Source organism: Spermophilus citellus, assembly GCF_964194105.1.
Source record: "Spermophilus citellus genome assembly, chromosome: 10".
In the NCBI taxonomy this organism is placed as follows: Eukaryota; Metazoa; Chordata; class Mammalia; order Rodentia; family Sciuridae; genus Spermophilus; species Spermophilus citellus.
The window spans coordinates 71,296,161-71,314,692 of NC_138197.1; the positions used below are offsets into that span (position 1 = coordinate 71,296,161).

Below are 18,532 nucleotides of genomic sequence, written 5' to 3' on the forward strand. Positions count from 1 at the left end.
ATACCAAACTTTTAATTACTATAACCATAGTAAGTTTTGATATCAGGAAGTGTGAGTCCTCCACCTTTGTTCTTCTTCTTCAAGTCTGTGACAAGGTTTTATGGGTTTTTTGGTTTTGGTTTTGTTTTCTTCTGTTTGCAGTGATGAGGCTTGAACTGAGGACCTCAGTTATACTAGGAAGTGATCCACCACTGAGTTACATTACCCCAGCCCAAGACATGATTTCAGTACTACTTGCTACTTTTTATTTGTTCCTTTTCCCAGCATATTTTCTTCTTCTTTTTTTAAAAAATATTTTTGTAGTTGTTGATAGACCTTTATTTTTTATTTATTCATATGCAGTGCTGAGTATCAAACCAGTGCCTCACACATGCCAGGCAAGTGCACTACCGCTCAGCCCCAGCCCCAGCCCCTCCCAGCATATTTTCTTGTGCATCCTTGCACAGAGTGTTTCCTTCCTCAACTCCTCATGGATGACTTCCCTACCGTTCATCCCTGTTATAACCTCGCTTCAATGTCAGTTTTCTTTCTATTTTCCACCCCATAATCTTTAATTTGAATTGTTCATTATTTGCCAGGCTACAAATGGCATTTTAAGGTCTTAATCCTCCTGGATGACCAAGAGAAGAAAGCCCTAGCCATCTATTGCCCTCAACTTTGAGTCAAGTTCATTTTCTTTTGGGACTCTGAGGGCCAAAAGTCACTTTTCTTGTTGCTTCATATCTGGGCTTGGTCATGTCTTTACCTTTAGCACTGCAGGAAGATGAGCAGCAGAGAGAGTAGTGGTGTGATGGATATGGTGCATTGACTGAGAGACTGTGGCTCAGGGAAAAGAGCATTACAGTTGACCCTTGAACAACACAGATTGGACACCCACCCTCTCATGCAGTCAAAAATTCACATTTAGCTTTTGACTCTCCCCAAACTTAAACTAATATCCTGTTGTTGATGGAAGTCTTACCAATAATGGTCAGTTAATACTTATTTTGCATATTATGAATATATGTGGGGGAAAATATACAAGAGCTGCAAGAAATCACTTTTTTGAGATATAGAATTTGCTATAGGGTAGAATTGTTCACATGGAGATGATTAGCAGCACATCAGGAGCTCACTGTAGTAGCAACCAGGGGTGGCTTCAAAATTATTACAGAATTATATACTATATTTACTACAGTTAATTTTATGCAGTTATGATTTAATAGATTTTAACTTTTTATAATGGATTTTTACATACTTTATGGTAATAAATGATCAAATAGACTATTATCTATGTATATTTTGTACCTTCATGACACACCTTTTTCTTAATTTTTCACTATTTCTGCCTACTCTGAGTATTTTCAAATTGTCACAAATCTTTAAAAAAAATCTTCATACAAGTGGACTTATGCAGTTCAAAGCTATATTATTCAGGGCTGGGGATGTGGCTCAAGCCATAGCGCACTCGCCTGGTATGCGTGCGGCCCGGGTTCGATCCTCAGCACCACATACAAACAAAGATGTTGTGTCTGCCGAAAACTAAATAAATAAATTCTCCCTCTCAAAAAAAGAAATAAATAAAATAAAACAACAGAAATTTATTTTTTAAAAAAGCTATATTATTCAAGGGTCAACTGTATATTGGAAGGCAAGAAACTTGGGTTCTAGCTCTGCATCTATCCTAATTGGCAGTTAACAGTCCAGCCTGTCTTACTTAATTTACAGATAAGGAAAGCTGGACTTGATGGTCTCTAAGTTCATTCTATATATGAAATGTTTATTTTCACTTTTTGCAAGACAGTGTCGATTTGATGGATGAATATAGCTTAGGTAAAAGAAGAAAGAAAGAAAGACTTCAGGAGGTTTAGGACAAGAAAATAAATGGACATATATTTAGTAGTAAGAGAAAGTAACATTTTATTAAGTGATGCTGGGTAAGTTGAATATTGGAAAAAAAAAAGGAACCTCTACCTCTCATCATATACAAAATTCTATTTCAAATGGATTACAAATCTAAATGAGAAAGATAAAGCAATAAAGCTTTTAGAGGAAAACATAGAATACCTGTGTGATCTTGGGAGAGGTAGGTTTCTTTAAAAAATTAAAAGGCACCAACTTGAAAGATAAGATTAATAGGTTAGATTTTAGTAAAATTAAGAATTAATGCTGGGCTGGGGATGTGGCTCAAGCGGTAGCACGCTCGCCTGGCATGCATGCGGCCTGGGTTTGATCCTCAGCAGCACATACAAACAAATATGTTGTGTCCGCCAAAAACTGAAAAATAAATATTGAAATTCTCTCTCTCTCTCTCTCTCTCTCTCTCTCTCTCTCTTAAAAAAAGAATTAATGCTTATCAGACAGTATCACTAAGAAAATAAAGGTGAGGTAAATACTTGGACTTATATAGAGAGTAGATAAAGAACTGCCATAAAATAATTAGAAAAATGTAAACACAATAGAAGAAAGTAAGCAAAGATTGAAACCTGCACTTTGTAGAACAGATGTCTAAATAGCCAGTAAACCTAGGAAAAGATGCTCCATATCATCAAACATTGATAATTACAATTGTAGTGAAGCCAGGCATGGTGGTGCACACCTGTAATCCCAGTGACTCAGGAGGCTGGGTCAGGAGGATCACAAGGTTAAAGCCAACTTTATCAATTTAGTAGGGTCCTAAGCAATTTAGTAAGACTCTGTCTCAGAAAAAAGAAAGAAAGAAAAGTCCCAGGGAGGCAGCTCAGTGGCAAAGTGCCCCTGGGTTCAAACCCCACTACCAAAGTGGGAAAAAAAAAAAAAAAACATGTAGTGAACCAACAAACACATGAAAAATGCATCAGTGTCATTAGGAAAATGCAAATATGAAAAAGAGATACTACCTCATAACTAGGATGGCCATAATTTGAAATAAGGGAAGGGAAGGGATAGGAAAAAGGGAAAATAACAAGTTTGACAAGGTAGTGGAGAAATTGTAACCTTTTTACTTTGCTATTGAGGATGAAAAATGGTTAGGCTGCTGTGGAAAATAGTTTGGCAGTTCTACAGAAACGTTAAACAAAGAATTACCATGTGGCTCTGCGATTGCACTCCTAGGTCCATGCTTTGAAAAATTGAACATGGGAACTAAGACAAGTACATGTGTATACACTATTCATAATAACCAAAAGGTGGAACGAACCCAAATGTCTATCAATGGGTGAATGTATATGTAAATTGTAATATAACATATGTAATATCATTCATCCATAGAAAGGAATGAAGTACTGTTATATGCTACATGTGAAGGGACCTTGATATTGTTATTCTAAGAAGCCAGACACAAAAAGATGCATATGGAATGATTTCTTTGATATGAAATATTCAGAATTGATCAGTAGAGAGAAAATGTAGACTGATGGTTACAAGGAACTGGGACTGGCGGTAGGGAGATGGGGAAAAACTGAACTGCTTAATGGACAAGAGGTTTTACTTTGGAATGGTGGGAAGGTTTTGGAACTAAATTGCTACTGAGTTTTTCTTTTTAAAAATAGTTAATTTTATGTGTTTTACCTCAATAAATAATTTTTTAAACAAAACTGTGTGATACTATAGTCCACCCACCAGGATTGGTGAAATTAAGGCTGTCATTTACAAATGTTGGTGAGGAAGTAGAGGAACTGGAATTCTCTTACGTTGTTGATAGGAATATCATTAAAGCTAAATATATGCCTTCTGACCCAGATTCTTCCCCTTGTTATATGCCAAAAAATGGGAATATATATGGCCACCAAAAGACATAAACAGGAATGTCCTTAGTAGCTTTTATTCGTAATAGCCTAAAATGACAAATAATCTACATGGCTGTAAAAGTAGATTGGTAAATAAATTGTACTACATGTATACATGGAATACTACACAGCAACAAAAGAATGTGTGCCATACTCACAACAAAGGTGGATTCATAGAAATAAGGTTGGAAAGAAGCCATACATCCAGGAGTTGTTTATATTTTACTTAGGTGAAGTTCAAGAAGCAGTGAAACTAATCTATAGTGATAGATGTCAGAACAACATTTACTGGAGGTGGTTATTGATAAGAGAGCTTACGAGAGCCATCTGAGAAATAAATCTTCTCTGTCTTGATCTTAGATGTGGTTACACAGATGTACACATTTGTACAGAATAATCAAGTTGTGTACTGCAGATTCATTTACTATATTGTATTATGTTTACCTTTAAAAAGAAACATTAAAAAATAGACAACAGTCACCAGAGCAGATGTTCTTGCAGGGAACCAGTGGAAGAGAATGCTTGAGAAGCGTAAAGTCACTGAAGGCCTTGAGTAGTAGTGACATGACAGGAGTCTGGAATCAGTTCTATAACTGTGGTAGGTTTGCAGGAGGGAAATAACATAAAGAAAGCAGGATTTTTGGTGAAAAAGATCTGTGGAGATGTACCTGGTAGATTGAAGATGATCTACCAGGGGAGAGGCTTTTGCAGTAGGACCTTTTGCAGTAGATGATGCAATTAATTGAAAATGGAGGCTCTGCAGGAAGGATTTGGAAGACTGGTGACTGACTTGTTTTTTTTTTTTAGAATTGTTTAATATTTATTTATTTTTTAGTTCTTGGCAGACACAACATCTTTGTTTGTATGTGGTGCTGAGGATCGAACCCGGGCCGCACGCATGCCAGGCGAGCGTGCTACCGCTTGAGCCACATCCCCAGCCCCTGACTTGTTGTAGATAGCAAAGGAGAACTGGGTAGAGGTGACTGAGATTCCATGTTAGATGATTGGAAAAAACATGGTCCTAGTAACAAAAATGAGAAAGTTGGGAGGAATCCACTTTGGAAGTAAGAGTAGTTTTAAATGCTTGAATTTTGAAATGTTGACAAGTCCCCTTGAGATAACTGAGGGACTCAGAAAAACAGTCAGGGCTGCTGACAGAAATTTGAAAGTCATTGTATACAGATTATTTTGAGTAGTTGAGATCCCTAAAAGAAAGAGTGTAACAGAAATTTCAGAAGGCCAACCCTTAGAGGAGGAGGGAGAGAGGAGACTACAGCTGTGTTTAGAACCAAGATAACATAGTGTTACTGAGGCTGAATGAGGAGTGAGTTGGAAGATGAGGATGTACAGGAAAAAGATAGAGGAAGGAAAAAGGAAGGTTGAAGATGTGCTGGGAAGCAGAGATGACTGAGAGGACACTGTCCTGAAGAAGGCAAGAGGAAGCAGAAGCAGAGCAAGAGCAGAGGACCTAGCTGTGGACTGCCATGAGGAGCCCAGCTGTCTGTAGTTACATCACTAGAATTTGTCAGCATCCTAAGTGTTCTTTGTCCTCTGAGTAGAGGAGTGACCTAGGGTTGAAGATGAATGTGAATATAGAAGCCAGGGAGTCCTAGTTTTGGGGTTCCATTGTGGGTTCTGGTTTTGGCAGTGGTTTTAAGTGTCAAAATAAGTGACTTTAGGTGTTTTGCGTCCTGACTTTGTCATTTTCTAGCTGTGTGACTTCAGACAAGAGTATTAGTTCTCTAAGCCTCTGTTTCTTCATTTGTTAAATGGTGATAATACCTACCTCATATGTTGTTTTGGAAACAAGTGAGTTAATGCAAGCAAAGAGCTTGAAACAGCCCATGATCAGTGTTAGCTCTGATCATGATGGAGCGTTGTAGGAGCACAAAGGGAAGAATTAACAAAGGCTGGAGTTGTGAGGAAGGCTTTGTGGAGAAGGAGGGGTTTATTTAATAGGCAGGAGGAAAGGAATGAGAGAAAAAGAATTCAATGTGGGGGGATATTTGTAAATAAAGGATCAGTAGAGCCATAACATTTTATTTGATTTCCTTAATGTACCAGTCTATTGCTTTAGGGGACTAATAGGAGATATGATAGGATGTGGGTAACTGATTATTGTTGTAATAAAAGAAGTATGAGATGTCAGAGCTCTTGGCTGTGACTTTTAATCCTGGCCCTGGGACTTTGGGTAAGCCGTCTCTTAAGATCCCTTCTCATCTACAGAATGGAATGACTGGACCTCCATGTCTTGCAGCTCTAAAGTCCTATGCAGTTATTTTTCTGGCCCCATCTCCTGTCTGTGGAATGTTTTTCTCTGCAGCATGAGGCTAACGATATGGACCTACCTGGGATAAGTGTGTTGTTCTGGCCTTATCAACCCTGGAGTAGGTGAACTGCCCAGCCCACATACAGATGCTCTAGGCTGCACAGCAGCACCCTGCAGTCACCACCAATAGACAGAGCCTGGGGTGGGGGTGGGATGGGGGTAGGGATGGGGGTTACAGAGCAGGTGGATTCACGAAAGGAGTTCTCAGAAATTGCACTCCCAAATTACTTAGAGTTAATTCTACTACCATTCTCTTGAGGAACTTCAAGTTTTATGGATTCTTGCCTTGAAATGGACCCTGAGGGCTAAGTAGGAGGGAAAAGAATTGTTAACCTTTTAAATTTTTTCCCAGGTTGTCCTTTTAGAGCCCACAAAGCTAATGGAAGAAAGTGGCACTTTGAGCATCAGGTGAGCTGCCAGACTCTGTCTATGTGTTCTGGCAGGAACTGAGCACTGTTGCTTTTGCTACCAGAATTCCTCCATTTAAAGCTTGTATATGGATAACCCGGCTTTTCAAATACCAGGCTTAGAAGTCCCCAGCTCCTGTCTGACATTCAGTCTTTCATTTTAGAAAAGAATTTTGGGTTGTTTCTCCATTGTCACGCCTCATACTTTGGACTTGAGCCCCTCTGGGGATCTCCACCATGGTAGGACAGAACAAGCTCTCTGGAATTCCACTCACACTTGCTTTTTCTCATTGCCAAGCAGGAGGTATTTATGGAGAAGTGTCTGCCCTCACCACAGAAAACCATGTTTAGTGTTTGTCTCAGGCAGGAGCTTTGTCTTAGAAGAAGATACTTATGGACTTTTATAGTGGATAGATTTTAAACAACTTGGTAAGTTGAAAAATAACTTGAAGTGGAAGGACTAAAGCAGACGGAAGCTATTGTATTCATATTTTGTGCCCACAAAGTTTCTAAGGGCTAATTTTGTTTTCAGCAAGTGAAATTTGAGAAGAGGAGCAACTTATCCTTGTGTTGCCCTTAAAGAGGACTGTTTTTTTGGGGAGTGGAGATCCAGGAAAGGAAGGTGACCTGAGCATATAAGGCCACACGAGTTAATATATGCCCAACAGAATGTTAAATATGCCTTACTAATTTAGAATAGAACTTCCCTGAGGATAGGGAATACTTCATTTTATTGTCTATGGTTTCTAACAGTAAGTTGGATCTAAGTAAATGTAACAATTGCTAGCAACCCAGGAGTCTCCTATCTTTCCATTTATCAGGCTGATCATTCTGTGAGGGGTGGTTATGAACATTACCTAGTCCATTCACGCCACAGATTTCCTGAAGAAAAAAGAAGTCATGGAAGAGACTATGTGTTGCAAAGGTTGTGAATAGGGTTGAGAGTGAGATGGTTTAGTCTGGCCTCTTTTTAGAACAGTGATTGATTAATGCTGTCTGTGTTGCTGTTTCTTCTAGAGCTGACCTGTCCTGGACGCAGCATAACTAACGAAGCTGCTGCAGGATGAGAAGATGGCAGCACGGCTGCTTGCACCACCAGGCCCTGATAGTTTCAAGCCTTTCACCCCTGAGTCGCTGGCAAACATTGAGAGGCGCATTGCTGAGAGCAAGCTCAAGAAACCACCAAAGGCTGATGGCAGCCATCGGGAAGACGATGAAGACAGCAAGCCCAAGCCAAACAGTGACCTGGAAGCAGGGAAGAGTTTGCCTTTTATCTACGGGGACATCCCCCAAGGCCTGGTTGCGGTTCCCCTAGAGGACTTTGACCCATACTATTTGACGCAGAAAGTGAGTTGGAGGAGGTGCAGCCGCAGATGCCCCTTTCCTAAAAGGCTGTGGGAGATGGGGAGAAAGAGCTGTGGCGTTTTGCCAGAGTGGGGAGAAGAGAAGTAGTTAGCTTTTTTTTTGGTTCTGATTTTCAGGGGTTGTTTTACCATTTAGTTGCTGGTAAGGATCATTTGTGGATCTTCTTGTCAACTCTGTTAATAGGACTTCTGGTATTGGCTTCAGGTCAGATCAGAAAAAGGGGACATAGGGATTGTGGGGTAGCTCAGTGATAGAGCACATGCACAAGACCCTGAGTTCAATAGCCAGCACCAAAAGGAAGGAAAAAGAATATTTATTAGTGTCAATAAAAAGAAGAAAAAGAAGATAATATAGTATAGCCCTGTGGAATCTCTTAGACACACACATTTGAAATTCTATCTTTAAATATAAAGATGATGTTACTATTGCAAATCAGCAGAGTCTGTGGTTAATATAGTGGAGAGGATGGGTTTGCTCTCTTGTACGGTCCCTTTTGTGACATTAGAGCATTGCTGCTGGGGACAGGAATAGAATAAAGCACTCTGAGCCAAGGAGGAGGACTCCAGGTCTTTGGTCTTGTTACATAGTTGTCTGGATGGATTCTTGCAGCAAAGTCAATTCTGTTCTTCCTGTAGTAGGAAACACAGGTGAAAGAAATACCAGTCTTCCTTTGGCCAAGGGTTTCAGACTTCCCAAATACTTGACTAAATCTTAGTTTTCTTTCTCATAGTTATCTACTAAAACAAAGCAACAGATAGAGAAGCAAAGCCTCCAAGATGTTTCACCAGCTAACCAATTAGCCATTGAATCCTGAGGGCTAACATCAAATACATTTTAGGGGACTGCTATCCAACAGATGCCATTTAAAGAATTATAAAGAATTAGATTGATAGGTTTTTCCAGATAACGGGGGAAATGACTTTGTGTAGTTATATATTTACAATATAAAACTTAACTAAACTGTCTCTGTTAACAAAAATGCATTTAAATTGCATTTTTGTCTTTCAATTTGAGAAGAAAGTTAAGCTTTTTTGACTTGAAAATGGAATAGAAGTAACAGATTTAGCTATAGCTGTGGAGGCATTTTTAGTTTGGGATGACAAAAGGAGTTTAAGACAGCTCTACACAAAATGGCTCTTTACCCAGGTGCTTCTGTTCCTGCGTAGAGTAGTTACATAGTAAGAAAAAATGGAACCAGTGGTCTAAATCTTTCCAGTTTAAGAAATATAAAGAACAGTAGACTGGAAGTAAGGAATTTTGACTCTACAATAATTCACTGTTTATTATTTACTTTTTAAAATATGTATTGTCCAAGATACCACAAATAATTTATATGGGAAAAATTACATGAAGGAGGGGCTGGGGATGTGGCTCAAGCGGTAGCGCGCTCGCCTGGCATGTGTGCGGCCCGGGTTCGATTCTCAGCACCACATACAAAGATGTTGTGTCCGCCAATAACTAAAAAATAAATATTAAAATTCTCTCTCTCTCTTTCTCTCTCTCACTCTCTCTTTAAAAAAAATTACATGAAGGAAAAAAACTTCACAAAAGGATTCATGACTGTTAGCAAGTCACTTTATCTCTCTGGGTCTAAACTATTTATTTTTCCAACTCATATACAAACTAAACTTTGTTTTCTTGAACCTGACTTAAGATTTGAAAAATATATAGATATATTAGTTCTCAGAACCCATTTTCCCTTCTGTACCCTCTGGTTCCTGCCCTGTTGTTTCTCTTTCCTCTTCCAATGCCTCAGTTTTCAGTGGTCTGGATTGCAAGTGAGAACTCTTCAAAGAAAGTAGGTCTCCGGCCCTGATGTGTTATTCTTTGGATAGGCCAAATTGTTGATGTAGCTCTATTATGGGACTGGCTCAGCATGATAGAAAGTCTGACTTGAGCCTTTGGCTTTGCCACAAAGGTAAATTGTCCCTGGAAAGGATAACCTTAGTTGTAATTTTTTTTTGGGGGGGGCGGGGGGTACTCTTTAAAAAACTGTTTATAAAATACAAACACTCAGTTAATGATTATTATAAAACAAACAACACCTATAGTTGTGGAGGCATTAAGAGAAAGAAAGCTCTGCTAGCATTTCAGAAGTATTTATTGTACTTTTACTTACTTTTCTATTTATTTTTATGGTGCTAGAGAACAAACCGAGAGCCCTGTGCATGCTAGGCAAATGCTCTGCTGCTGAGCTACGACCCTCAGCCCCCACATTGTACTTTTTTTTTTTTTAATCTTTTTTTTTCAGAGCTTTTTAATATTTATTTTTTAGTTCTCGGCGGACACAACATCTTTGTTGGTATGTGGTGCTGAGGATCGAACCCGGGCCGCACACATGCCAGGCGAGCGCGCTACCGCTTGAGCCACATCCCCAGCCCCACATTGTACTTTTAAGTGAGGAATTTTTCAGTTGATTAAAATTAATGTGCTTCCTCGAGTTCACTTGCAAATCTTACTAGTATTACTAATACTTCTTACTAATTAGGCCTTGCACTATGCTAAATTAGCAGGGCCTCTCCTACAAGGAAGCACACTGGGAATTAACCCACAAATCAAACATTCATGAAGGTAGAAGTGACTTTAAGAGGACATTCCTTTCTGTTTGCATTTCAAGGGCTGCCTTAAATAAATCTTAGCAAAATATCATCTCATTTCTGTGCTAAATGATACAAGCAGAATCCTTTATCTTTTTCTCAGGTCTCATTTTCTAACTAATAAATCATTTTTATCACTTTCCCAGAAACTTGTTTTTTCGTTCCTTCCCTCTTTCTTTTTTGGGGGTAAGAGAGAACCAGTTCCCTATTATTTTTAAGTTCTGGTGTCATCCCATTTTGGATTCCACATTCCTGAGGCACCCAGGGCCATGCAAGTTGTATATCAGATTTTCAGGAAGCTGTTCTTTATTCCAGTTGGGGGCTGGTTTGGCCTGTCCCAAGCTTCTGAGGTTCTTTTTGGGTTCCACAGTGACTTTTCCAGCTGGTCACTGCAACAACCTGGATCTTCCTCTCTTTGAATTCCTCAGACCTCCCAGTGCTACAACTTTACATTTTCTTTCCCTGTTGGTACTCTGTTCTAATGCCTCCTTTCTTTGGATTTCTTATTTTTCAATTGTTACAAATATTTGAGTTTAAGGGGCATTTAATAATTTTATTTGTTTACCATTTAAAATAGGTAATACGTTTAACTGGTTAAAAATTCAAAGGTATTTATTTGGTAAAAGTCTCCCTTTTATCCTTGTCCCTCATATGCCTTCTCCCTTAGTCTTCTGCACTGACAACCACTCATAGCAGTATCTGCCAGAGTTTCTTTATATATGTGTAAGCCAAAGCAAATACATATTTTTAAGAACTTGAACTCTCCTTTTTTCTTGCCCCCCCCCCCCCGATTATTTTCTTAGGCTCATTTAATTTTGGCTCCCCTTCTTTCAAACTATGAAGTCTTACCTATCAGTTCTTAATTCATTTGCCTCCTCCCCCAATTTTTTTTTGGGGGGGTGTATAAAGTCAAGGACTGTTGAAAGTGTCCCTCTGTCTTCACTACAGAAAATACTCTCTAATGAATCATAATACTTGCTGAATTTTAAATACTCATATATATTCCTAATAACAATAGTAGGCAACAAGAAAGTCTATGGATTAAGTTGAAAGAATGCCTTCCTAGCTTTCCTAGTTGATTCCTATTCCTTTTTCCCATTTCTTAGAACTGATAATTTGTGTGTTCTTTTTATTTATTAATTGTACTCTGTTATAAGAAAGTTCTATAAACAAAAATTCAAATTACAGGATTGATTGATGTGTCTCTAAATAGGGCACATTCCTGTTGCATTAAAAAATTGTATATGGCTTCCCAAAGTTTCATTTTACCTTCAACTCTTCCTCTATTCCTTTGTCCACAAAGGAATCAGAAAATCACAGAAAATTATAATTTGGTAATCTTAGACATCAGCTAGATCAGCCTCTTCATTTTATAAATTTTATGAGGTGAAGTACTTTGCAAAAGCCAGCACCACTCTTAGTAGTAGAACCAGTCAGTATTAGAACTCAGGCCTCCCAACTCTACATTCATTACAATGTATTTCTGTTTCCCACTTTTAAAATTTTATATTGGGCTGGGGTTGTGGCTCAGCGGTAGAGCACTCACCTCACATGCACAAGGCCCTGGGTTTGATCCTCAGCACCACGTAAAAATAAATAAGTGAAATAAAGGTATTGCGTCCAACTATAACTAAAAAATAAAAATAAAATAAAATAAATAAAATTTTATATTATTTGATCCTCAGCCTCAATTGGCTCAGTTCTTCTGATGTTGGGCAGTCAAAATAAAGAAGAAGAAAAATGAACTCCTTTTCATTTACATTCCTAATAATCCCTGTGGTTTATAACTCTTCTTAGTCAGTTGAGTCCTAAAATATAAATGGGTAAGAGCTATGCCTCTGGGGGAGAAGGATGGTGGGCCAGCGGCCCTGGACAGGCTCTCCCAGAGACCCCGGCTCTTATCAACACCACTGCAGTTATTCAGCCATGTGGTCTTCAGACAATTAACAACCTCTTCACTTATTGTTACTTTTCAAAGGAATATTCTCTCCCACCCACTATAATGCATCCCCAGTCTAAGCCAGAATATTATTTCAGAAAGAGCACCTACCTGGGAATGTAAAACCTTGGCTTTAGTTCCAGTTTGTCCTTGTTTGCCCTTAGGTGAATCACTTAAATTCTTTGGACTTCAGTTTCCTTATCTACAATATATACATAATAGTTGTACCTACAAATACATCTTTAATTGTATTTCACACTTATTGCACTTTGTGTTTGATTGCAGACTATTTTGTTCCTTTAGGGTTTTTCCGCCTTCGGGTCTTGTCCCCTCCTGGTGGAATGCACTCAGTTCTTTTCACTTCACTTTTTAGTATTCTACCTGTTCGTCCAGGCCTGGCTCAGAGATCTCCTTCCTTATGGCCCAACTTGATTCTCGTGCAACAGAACAGGTTCCTCCTTCTTCTCTTCTGAATTTTAGTAATATGCCCAGATCTTCAGCCCCACCTTAGAAAAGAATATATTTTTAAGTTTCATTCAGTTTAGGTGTGGAGGGTAACAGTTCCCAACAGTCCTTACAATTTTCTTCTTACTTCACTAATGTTAGTGTCATCAGTTTCCTCAAATGAAAAACACTTACACATGTACACACAGACTCATAAGTTCCTGGCAGAAAATCCTTGCCAAATTTGTTTTCACACACTTTCAACAGGTATGCAGCACAGAGACAGGCTATTAAGGGAAGATTTATGTTCATTCAGCATGATTTTGAAGTTTTGCTAATGAGTTGTTCCATTGCTTGTTTTTACACAATAAGTTTATAAAGATGTTGTTTTCTATTTTAAATAAAAACTACACATTTTAAATTGTTGCTTTATTCTGTTAAAATTTTTCCCAATAATATAAGAAAACAAAGTGGTAGTTTAGTTGTTTTATTCACCAAATCAAATTGAAGCAAATATTTTAGAGCTGAAAGGTGGGCCATTCCCATGGTGATGGATTAATGATGGGCATATATGGGATTTCTTGTTCACCAAATAAGGTTACGTAGAGGGAAAGGAATTTAATTAAGCATTCCTAAGTCTGATTCCTCTTTTTAACTTTAGTAGTTGATCAAGAATTATTCTAGATGATTTGGGGCATATCACAACCATTCGGAGTCTCAGTTTCTCCAATCTAGAAAATTAAGATCATGCTAATAGATAATATCTCACATGTTTTACAGAATTTTTCTAAATATCATTTCTTGGCTAACCTATATAAAACAGATCAGCCAAATTGCCTATTAAATAGCCCATTAATGCTTCATTTTTCTTCATAACACTTAACATTTGGCATATAGTATATTTGTTCATTTTCTCATATTATCATCTGGAGCAGTGCCTGCTCTATAGTAAGCATTTGATCAATATTTGTTGAATGAATTAATCTTATGAAATAATGCATGTGAAAACACTATGTGATTTTCTAAGTGCTATGGACACAAAAGGTAACATGACTTTTTTTTTTCCCTAATGACAAATGTTTCTATATGAAATGAACTAAACTCTAGGGGGAAAATGACCAATTATCAGTATTTCTTTCTCAAAGAATTGATTGTGTTTAGGAACTAAAGAGGGAATCAGGGAGAGGATTTCCTGTTGTTTTGGCTGTATTTTTAGAGGGCTGGATAATTTGTGAAGTGCTATCAGGTTATGTTTCTTTTGTGAAGCCTTAGAATTAGAAAGAACTTTATAAAAGGCCTTAGGCAACAACCTCTACTAGTGCTTAAATCGCTTCTTGACTTATTGGTCACCAGTGTGTATCTTCTGTTGTGTCCATCTGCACTAAATGTTTTGCTGTTTTCTTGGCTATGTCAGTTGTTACCCATACTCTATTAACTGACTATTAAGGAAGTCAGAGAAACTTGGGTGGCCTCATATAAAATGTGATTGATTTGTTCAACAAGTACTTCTTCAGTGAGGCATTCAGTTCTCTTGGAGTAAATAAAGATTCACAAGGTCCATTCTTTACCCTAAAATAGGTTGTAACTGGTGTCACTTTTGACAAGAGAGCCCTGGGTAAATTTCATAACAAGAGTAATGTTTGAATTAGACCTTGGATTTTAGAAATGAGGGATGAACTAAAACATTCTAGGCAGAGAGAACAATATAAACAGAGGCTCAAGGACAATGGCATTGGACATGGTAGAGTGTCTGGCCCTGGTCATCCAAAGTGATTGGAATGTGGGGAATGACTGAGGAGCAGTGGGAGAGAAGTCTGGGAAGGGAGGTACAGAGCCATATCATGGAGGGCTGAGAATGTTAGGCCCAGAGTTTGGTCTTTATTTGATAAGCAGTAGAGAGCTATGAGGGTGTTAGAAGGGAGTGAGCTTATGTGATTACAGCCAACTTCGTTCAGCAAGGTGAATATTGCAGCAGTAGTTAGGATGGACCTGAGGGAAAGAAAACTGGGAGAGAGCAGTTAGGAAGTAATGAAGGATCTGAGTTAAAGTGGTGGAAGCAGAAATTAGGGGGAATGGATAAATTTAAGAGTTGGTGTAAAGATGAATTGATAGGATTTTATGATTGATTGTGGAGGGTTAAGGAAATATTTCATCATTCATTTGATAATGTGATAAATTGTTAGAGTGTTTTCTATGTGCCCAGTCTCTGCCCCATGCCCTGAGAACAAAACGGACAAGCTGCATGCATTCTTAGAACTCAAGTTTTGTTAGGGAGACAGGTAATAGACATATAAGAAAGTAAGGTGATTATGGGTAAAGATACATGGATTAAATAAGATAATATGGTCCAGCCTTAGTCCAAGTATTTTGGAGATTTGGGATGCACTAACCTTGTACTGAGACTAAACTGGGAAGTTCCAGAAGAATTGAAGGTTACATTCTCTCTAAATATTCAGTGTTTTAAATAGGTTTCTAGCAAGTACCAAATTTTAATCTTCAAAAGGATCTGTAATGCAGATATTCTGTGTTGTTTTAAAAAAACAGTGTTGTTGTTCTGTTGAGAGTTTGCTGTCTTACATTTTTATGTGGCAGGAGTTCAGTACATTTTAGCATCAATGTAATCTATAGAAGTGCCTAGAGATAAACCTAGCATTCTCTCCAGAAAATATCTTTAGGTGTTCTGAGGTCTTTTACAAGCACTCAGTTGTGATTCCAAAGTTCTGAGCCACATATCAAGAGCCATCTTTTATCTGAACTCTAGGATATTTGTAACTAGCTAATCACTTCAGCCATAAAATTCCACTGGTAGGTAGTTTTAGGAACTAGTTTCTATAGGATGTGAGCTGTGAAATCCTAATAATTAAAAAATTGACCTATTGAATGGAGTTATTCAAAATAACCATTTAAATGTTGGAGATCTTAAGATTATATTGATATTTTTAATTTTCTAACAATAATTAGCCATCTTTTAAGTCCTTTCTTAATCAAGGAGAGTCAAACTGTCATCTTTACACAAAGGGATACTTCTCTTACTCATTGTGTCTAATTCATATAGAAGTTGTAAGTGGTTCTTTATATACAACCCTCGTTGACACAATTTAAGATTAGAATTGCCCCCACTGTATGGCAGTTTTTGCCAACTCTAATTCTAACAGAATTTTTGATACAAGCTCTGAAGATGCACTCCTATTTCAGGTACTTTATTGAGACTGCAATACTTGGCCTGTGGAATGAAGTGTGAATAAGAGTCCTCCAATTTCAAAGGGGAAGGTGTCCATCTCCTATTCAAGATCAGTCTCTCTCCTGCCTTTGACCCTATCCCTTTCTACCTGCTGCCTCTGGGCCTTCACACTCTTGGTGCCTCCTTCCTCTTCTGCGCTTGCAATCTTTCCCTTTTCTATTGGTTCCTTCCCCCCAGGCTATAAACACACAAAGCCTCTCCCATACTCATGGGTCCTCATAGTTCCACCTAGTGTGATCTCTTCTCAAGCCATTGAGAACTTTTACAGTTCTCAGGAGCCTCTACTCACCACCTCCTCCATCCTTGCAGCCTGACTACTTCCTCACCCTTCTCATAATGTTTTCAGGATAAGATCTTCTGAAGAAGGTAAGCTATCAAATCACTAAGTTAAAGATAGTTTTGAGATCTTATCTCTCTGAACATCTGTGCTGTGCTTGGCACCATTGATAACTCTCTGATTCATCCAGTTCTTTACCTCCTTGGCCTAATTTCCCTTATGCCTCAGACTCTTCCTTTTCTTCCTCTTTCCTTTCTTTCTTCTTTCTCCTCAGTGTTGATAATGCCCCAGGGTTCAGTCCTTGGCCCTTGTTCCTCTCATCTGGCACTCTTCCTGGGTGATCTCATCCCATCTCTCCTTACCAGGCCTCCTGACTAGATCTCCAGCCTGGAATGCTCTGCAGTATTCAGCACTTTCCCAGTCACCTCTATCTGAATTTCCCACAGGTGACCCAGTGCATTCAAAATGGAGCTCATTTTCTCCTCTCAGACTTCTTACCTTCTTTCACCTGCTATCCTAGTTGATGACACCTCCAAAATTCTAGATATCATTTTTGACTCTACAATTTTCTTCATTCCTTGAGGATAACCAATATTATGGAGATTCCAGTCTAAAAGAAGTAAGAAAATTTATGGTTCAGAAACATACTTGTTCAAATTCCCTCAATAAGTATATGATAGAGCCAGATTTCATCTTCAGGGATCTGTGAATTTAATACTCATGATCTTTCTACCATGCTATGTTGTCTCTGTAGAGTATATTGCAGAAAAATATTTTGTTTTATGTTTCTATTATCATTTTTAGAGCATTTCCTATCATTTTGCATTTTCCCAATAGGAAGTTGGTGTTTTGCCTTTTTATAATTCATTGTATGTATTATGTTCAGCATAGTATGGGGCATAGAAAAGGTAAGAGGACCTTTTAAGCCAAAATTAAGTATTCTTATGGGTGGATGAACAAAAGATAGAAAAGGTGGCCATATAGTTTCAGTGGGTACTTAGCAAAAGCCTGAATAGTTATAGGATAGTTGGTTTTAAATGAATTATTTCTTCATATCTCCAAGATCCATTCATACTTTAACAAGTATGTATGAGCTGTGTCGTGCTATATGGGTCTCATGTTACGTACTCTGTGAAGCTGAGAAAATCCCAGTAGATGGAAGATAGACCCTGCCTTCACTGATCCTGGAGTCCAGAGAGAGACACTGACCATGTAGATAAAAATGAGTATTCTGGGGGCTGAGGTTATGGCTCAGTGGTAGAGTGCTTGCCTTGCATACGTGGGGCATTGGGTTCAATCCTCAGCATCACATAAATAAATAAAATAAAGATATTGTGTCCATCTACAACTTAAAAAAAGTGACTATTCTGTGTTAGCTGCTGCCGTAGAAGTAAGGACAAGTGTTGTGGGGATATACAGGAAGGAAGGATAATTCTGTTTGAGAGAACTGAACAGAGTTACCTTCAGAGAGGAAATAGTATTTGAAGTAGACTTTGAAGTATTAAACCCCATTAATGTTGATTAACCCCATTAATACATTATTAAATCCCATTAATTTTAGGGTTTATATATGCATTTAAAAATAAATAAGACAACAAGTTGACTTAAAAAATTAAAATGAAGTATTAAAGTATGGTAAAGGCGCTAGGGTTGTGGCTCAGTGGTAGAGCGCTTGCCTAGCATGTTTGAGTCACTTCGGTTCAATTCTCAGCACCACATGTAAAAAAATAAAGATCCATTGGCAATTAAAAAATAAAAACTAAAACAATTTTAAAAAATAAAGTATGGTTAAAAAAAAAAGAAGGAGAAAGAGGTGTGAAGAACAGGGCATACAGAGGCTGAGAGACATGAAAAAGGGTGAATTGTTTAAAATAGTGAAGTTAGTTGTGACTGGAGCATAGGGTATGGTGTGGGAAGAGCAGGTCAGGTGCCAGAGGCAGGTTGGATCCCAACTTATGCATATTGAACAATTGTGGTTTCTTCCATTTAGAGTGTTGTCAGGTCTGAAATAAAACGTCTGGGACTCATTTTGAGCCAGTGACGCCTTGCCTGTGACTCCAAAGGTCTTTTCACCCTTCCAGCTTGTGCACCTCCCACAGACTTGTGCCCAGTATGTGAGTAGTAGTTAATGTGAATCCTAGCCCTTAGAGCTTTTAATGTTTGGAGCCAAAGAGCAGAAGTGGCAGT

General features: G+C 38.3%; 1 protein-coding gene across 1 annotated transcript in view; it reads left to right on the forward strand.

The window, feature by feature from the left end:
• Positions 1–18,532, forward strand: part of SCN8A (sodium voltage-gated channel alpha subunit 8) — a 176,337-nt gene that overhangs the window by 50,907 nt on the left and 106,898 nt on the right. Inside the window, exon 2 of the mRNA XM_081310121.1 lies at positions 7,500–7,829. Coding sequence (XP_081166247.1) covers positions 7,554–7,829 — 276 coding nt within the window. The 5' untranslated portion in view covers positions 7,500–7,553. The remainder of the gene's footprint in view (positions 1–7,499; positions 7,830–18,532) is intronic.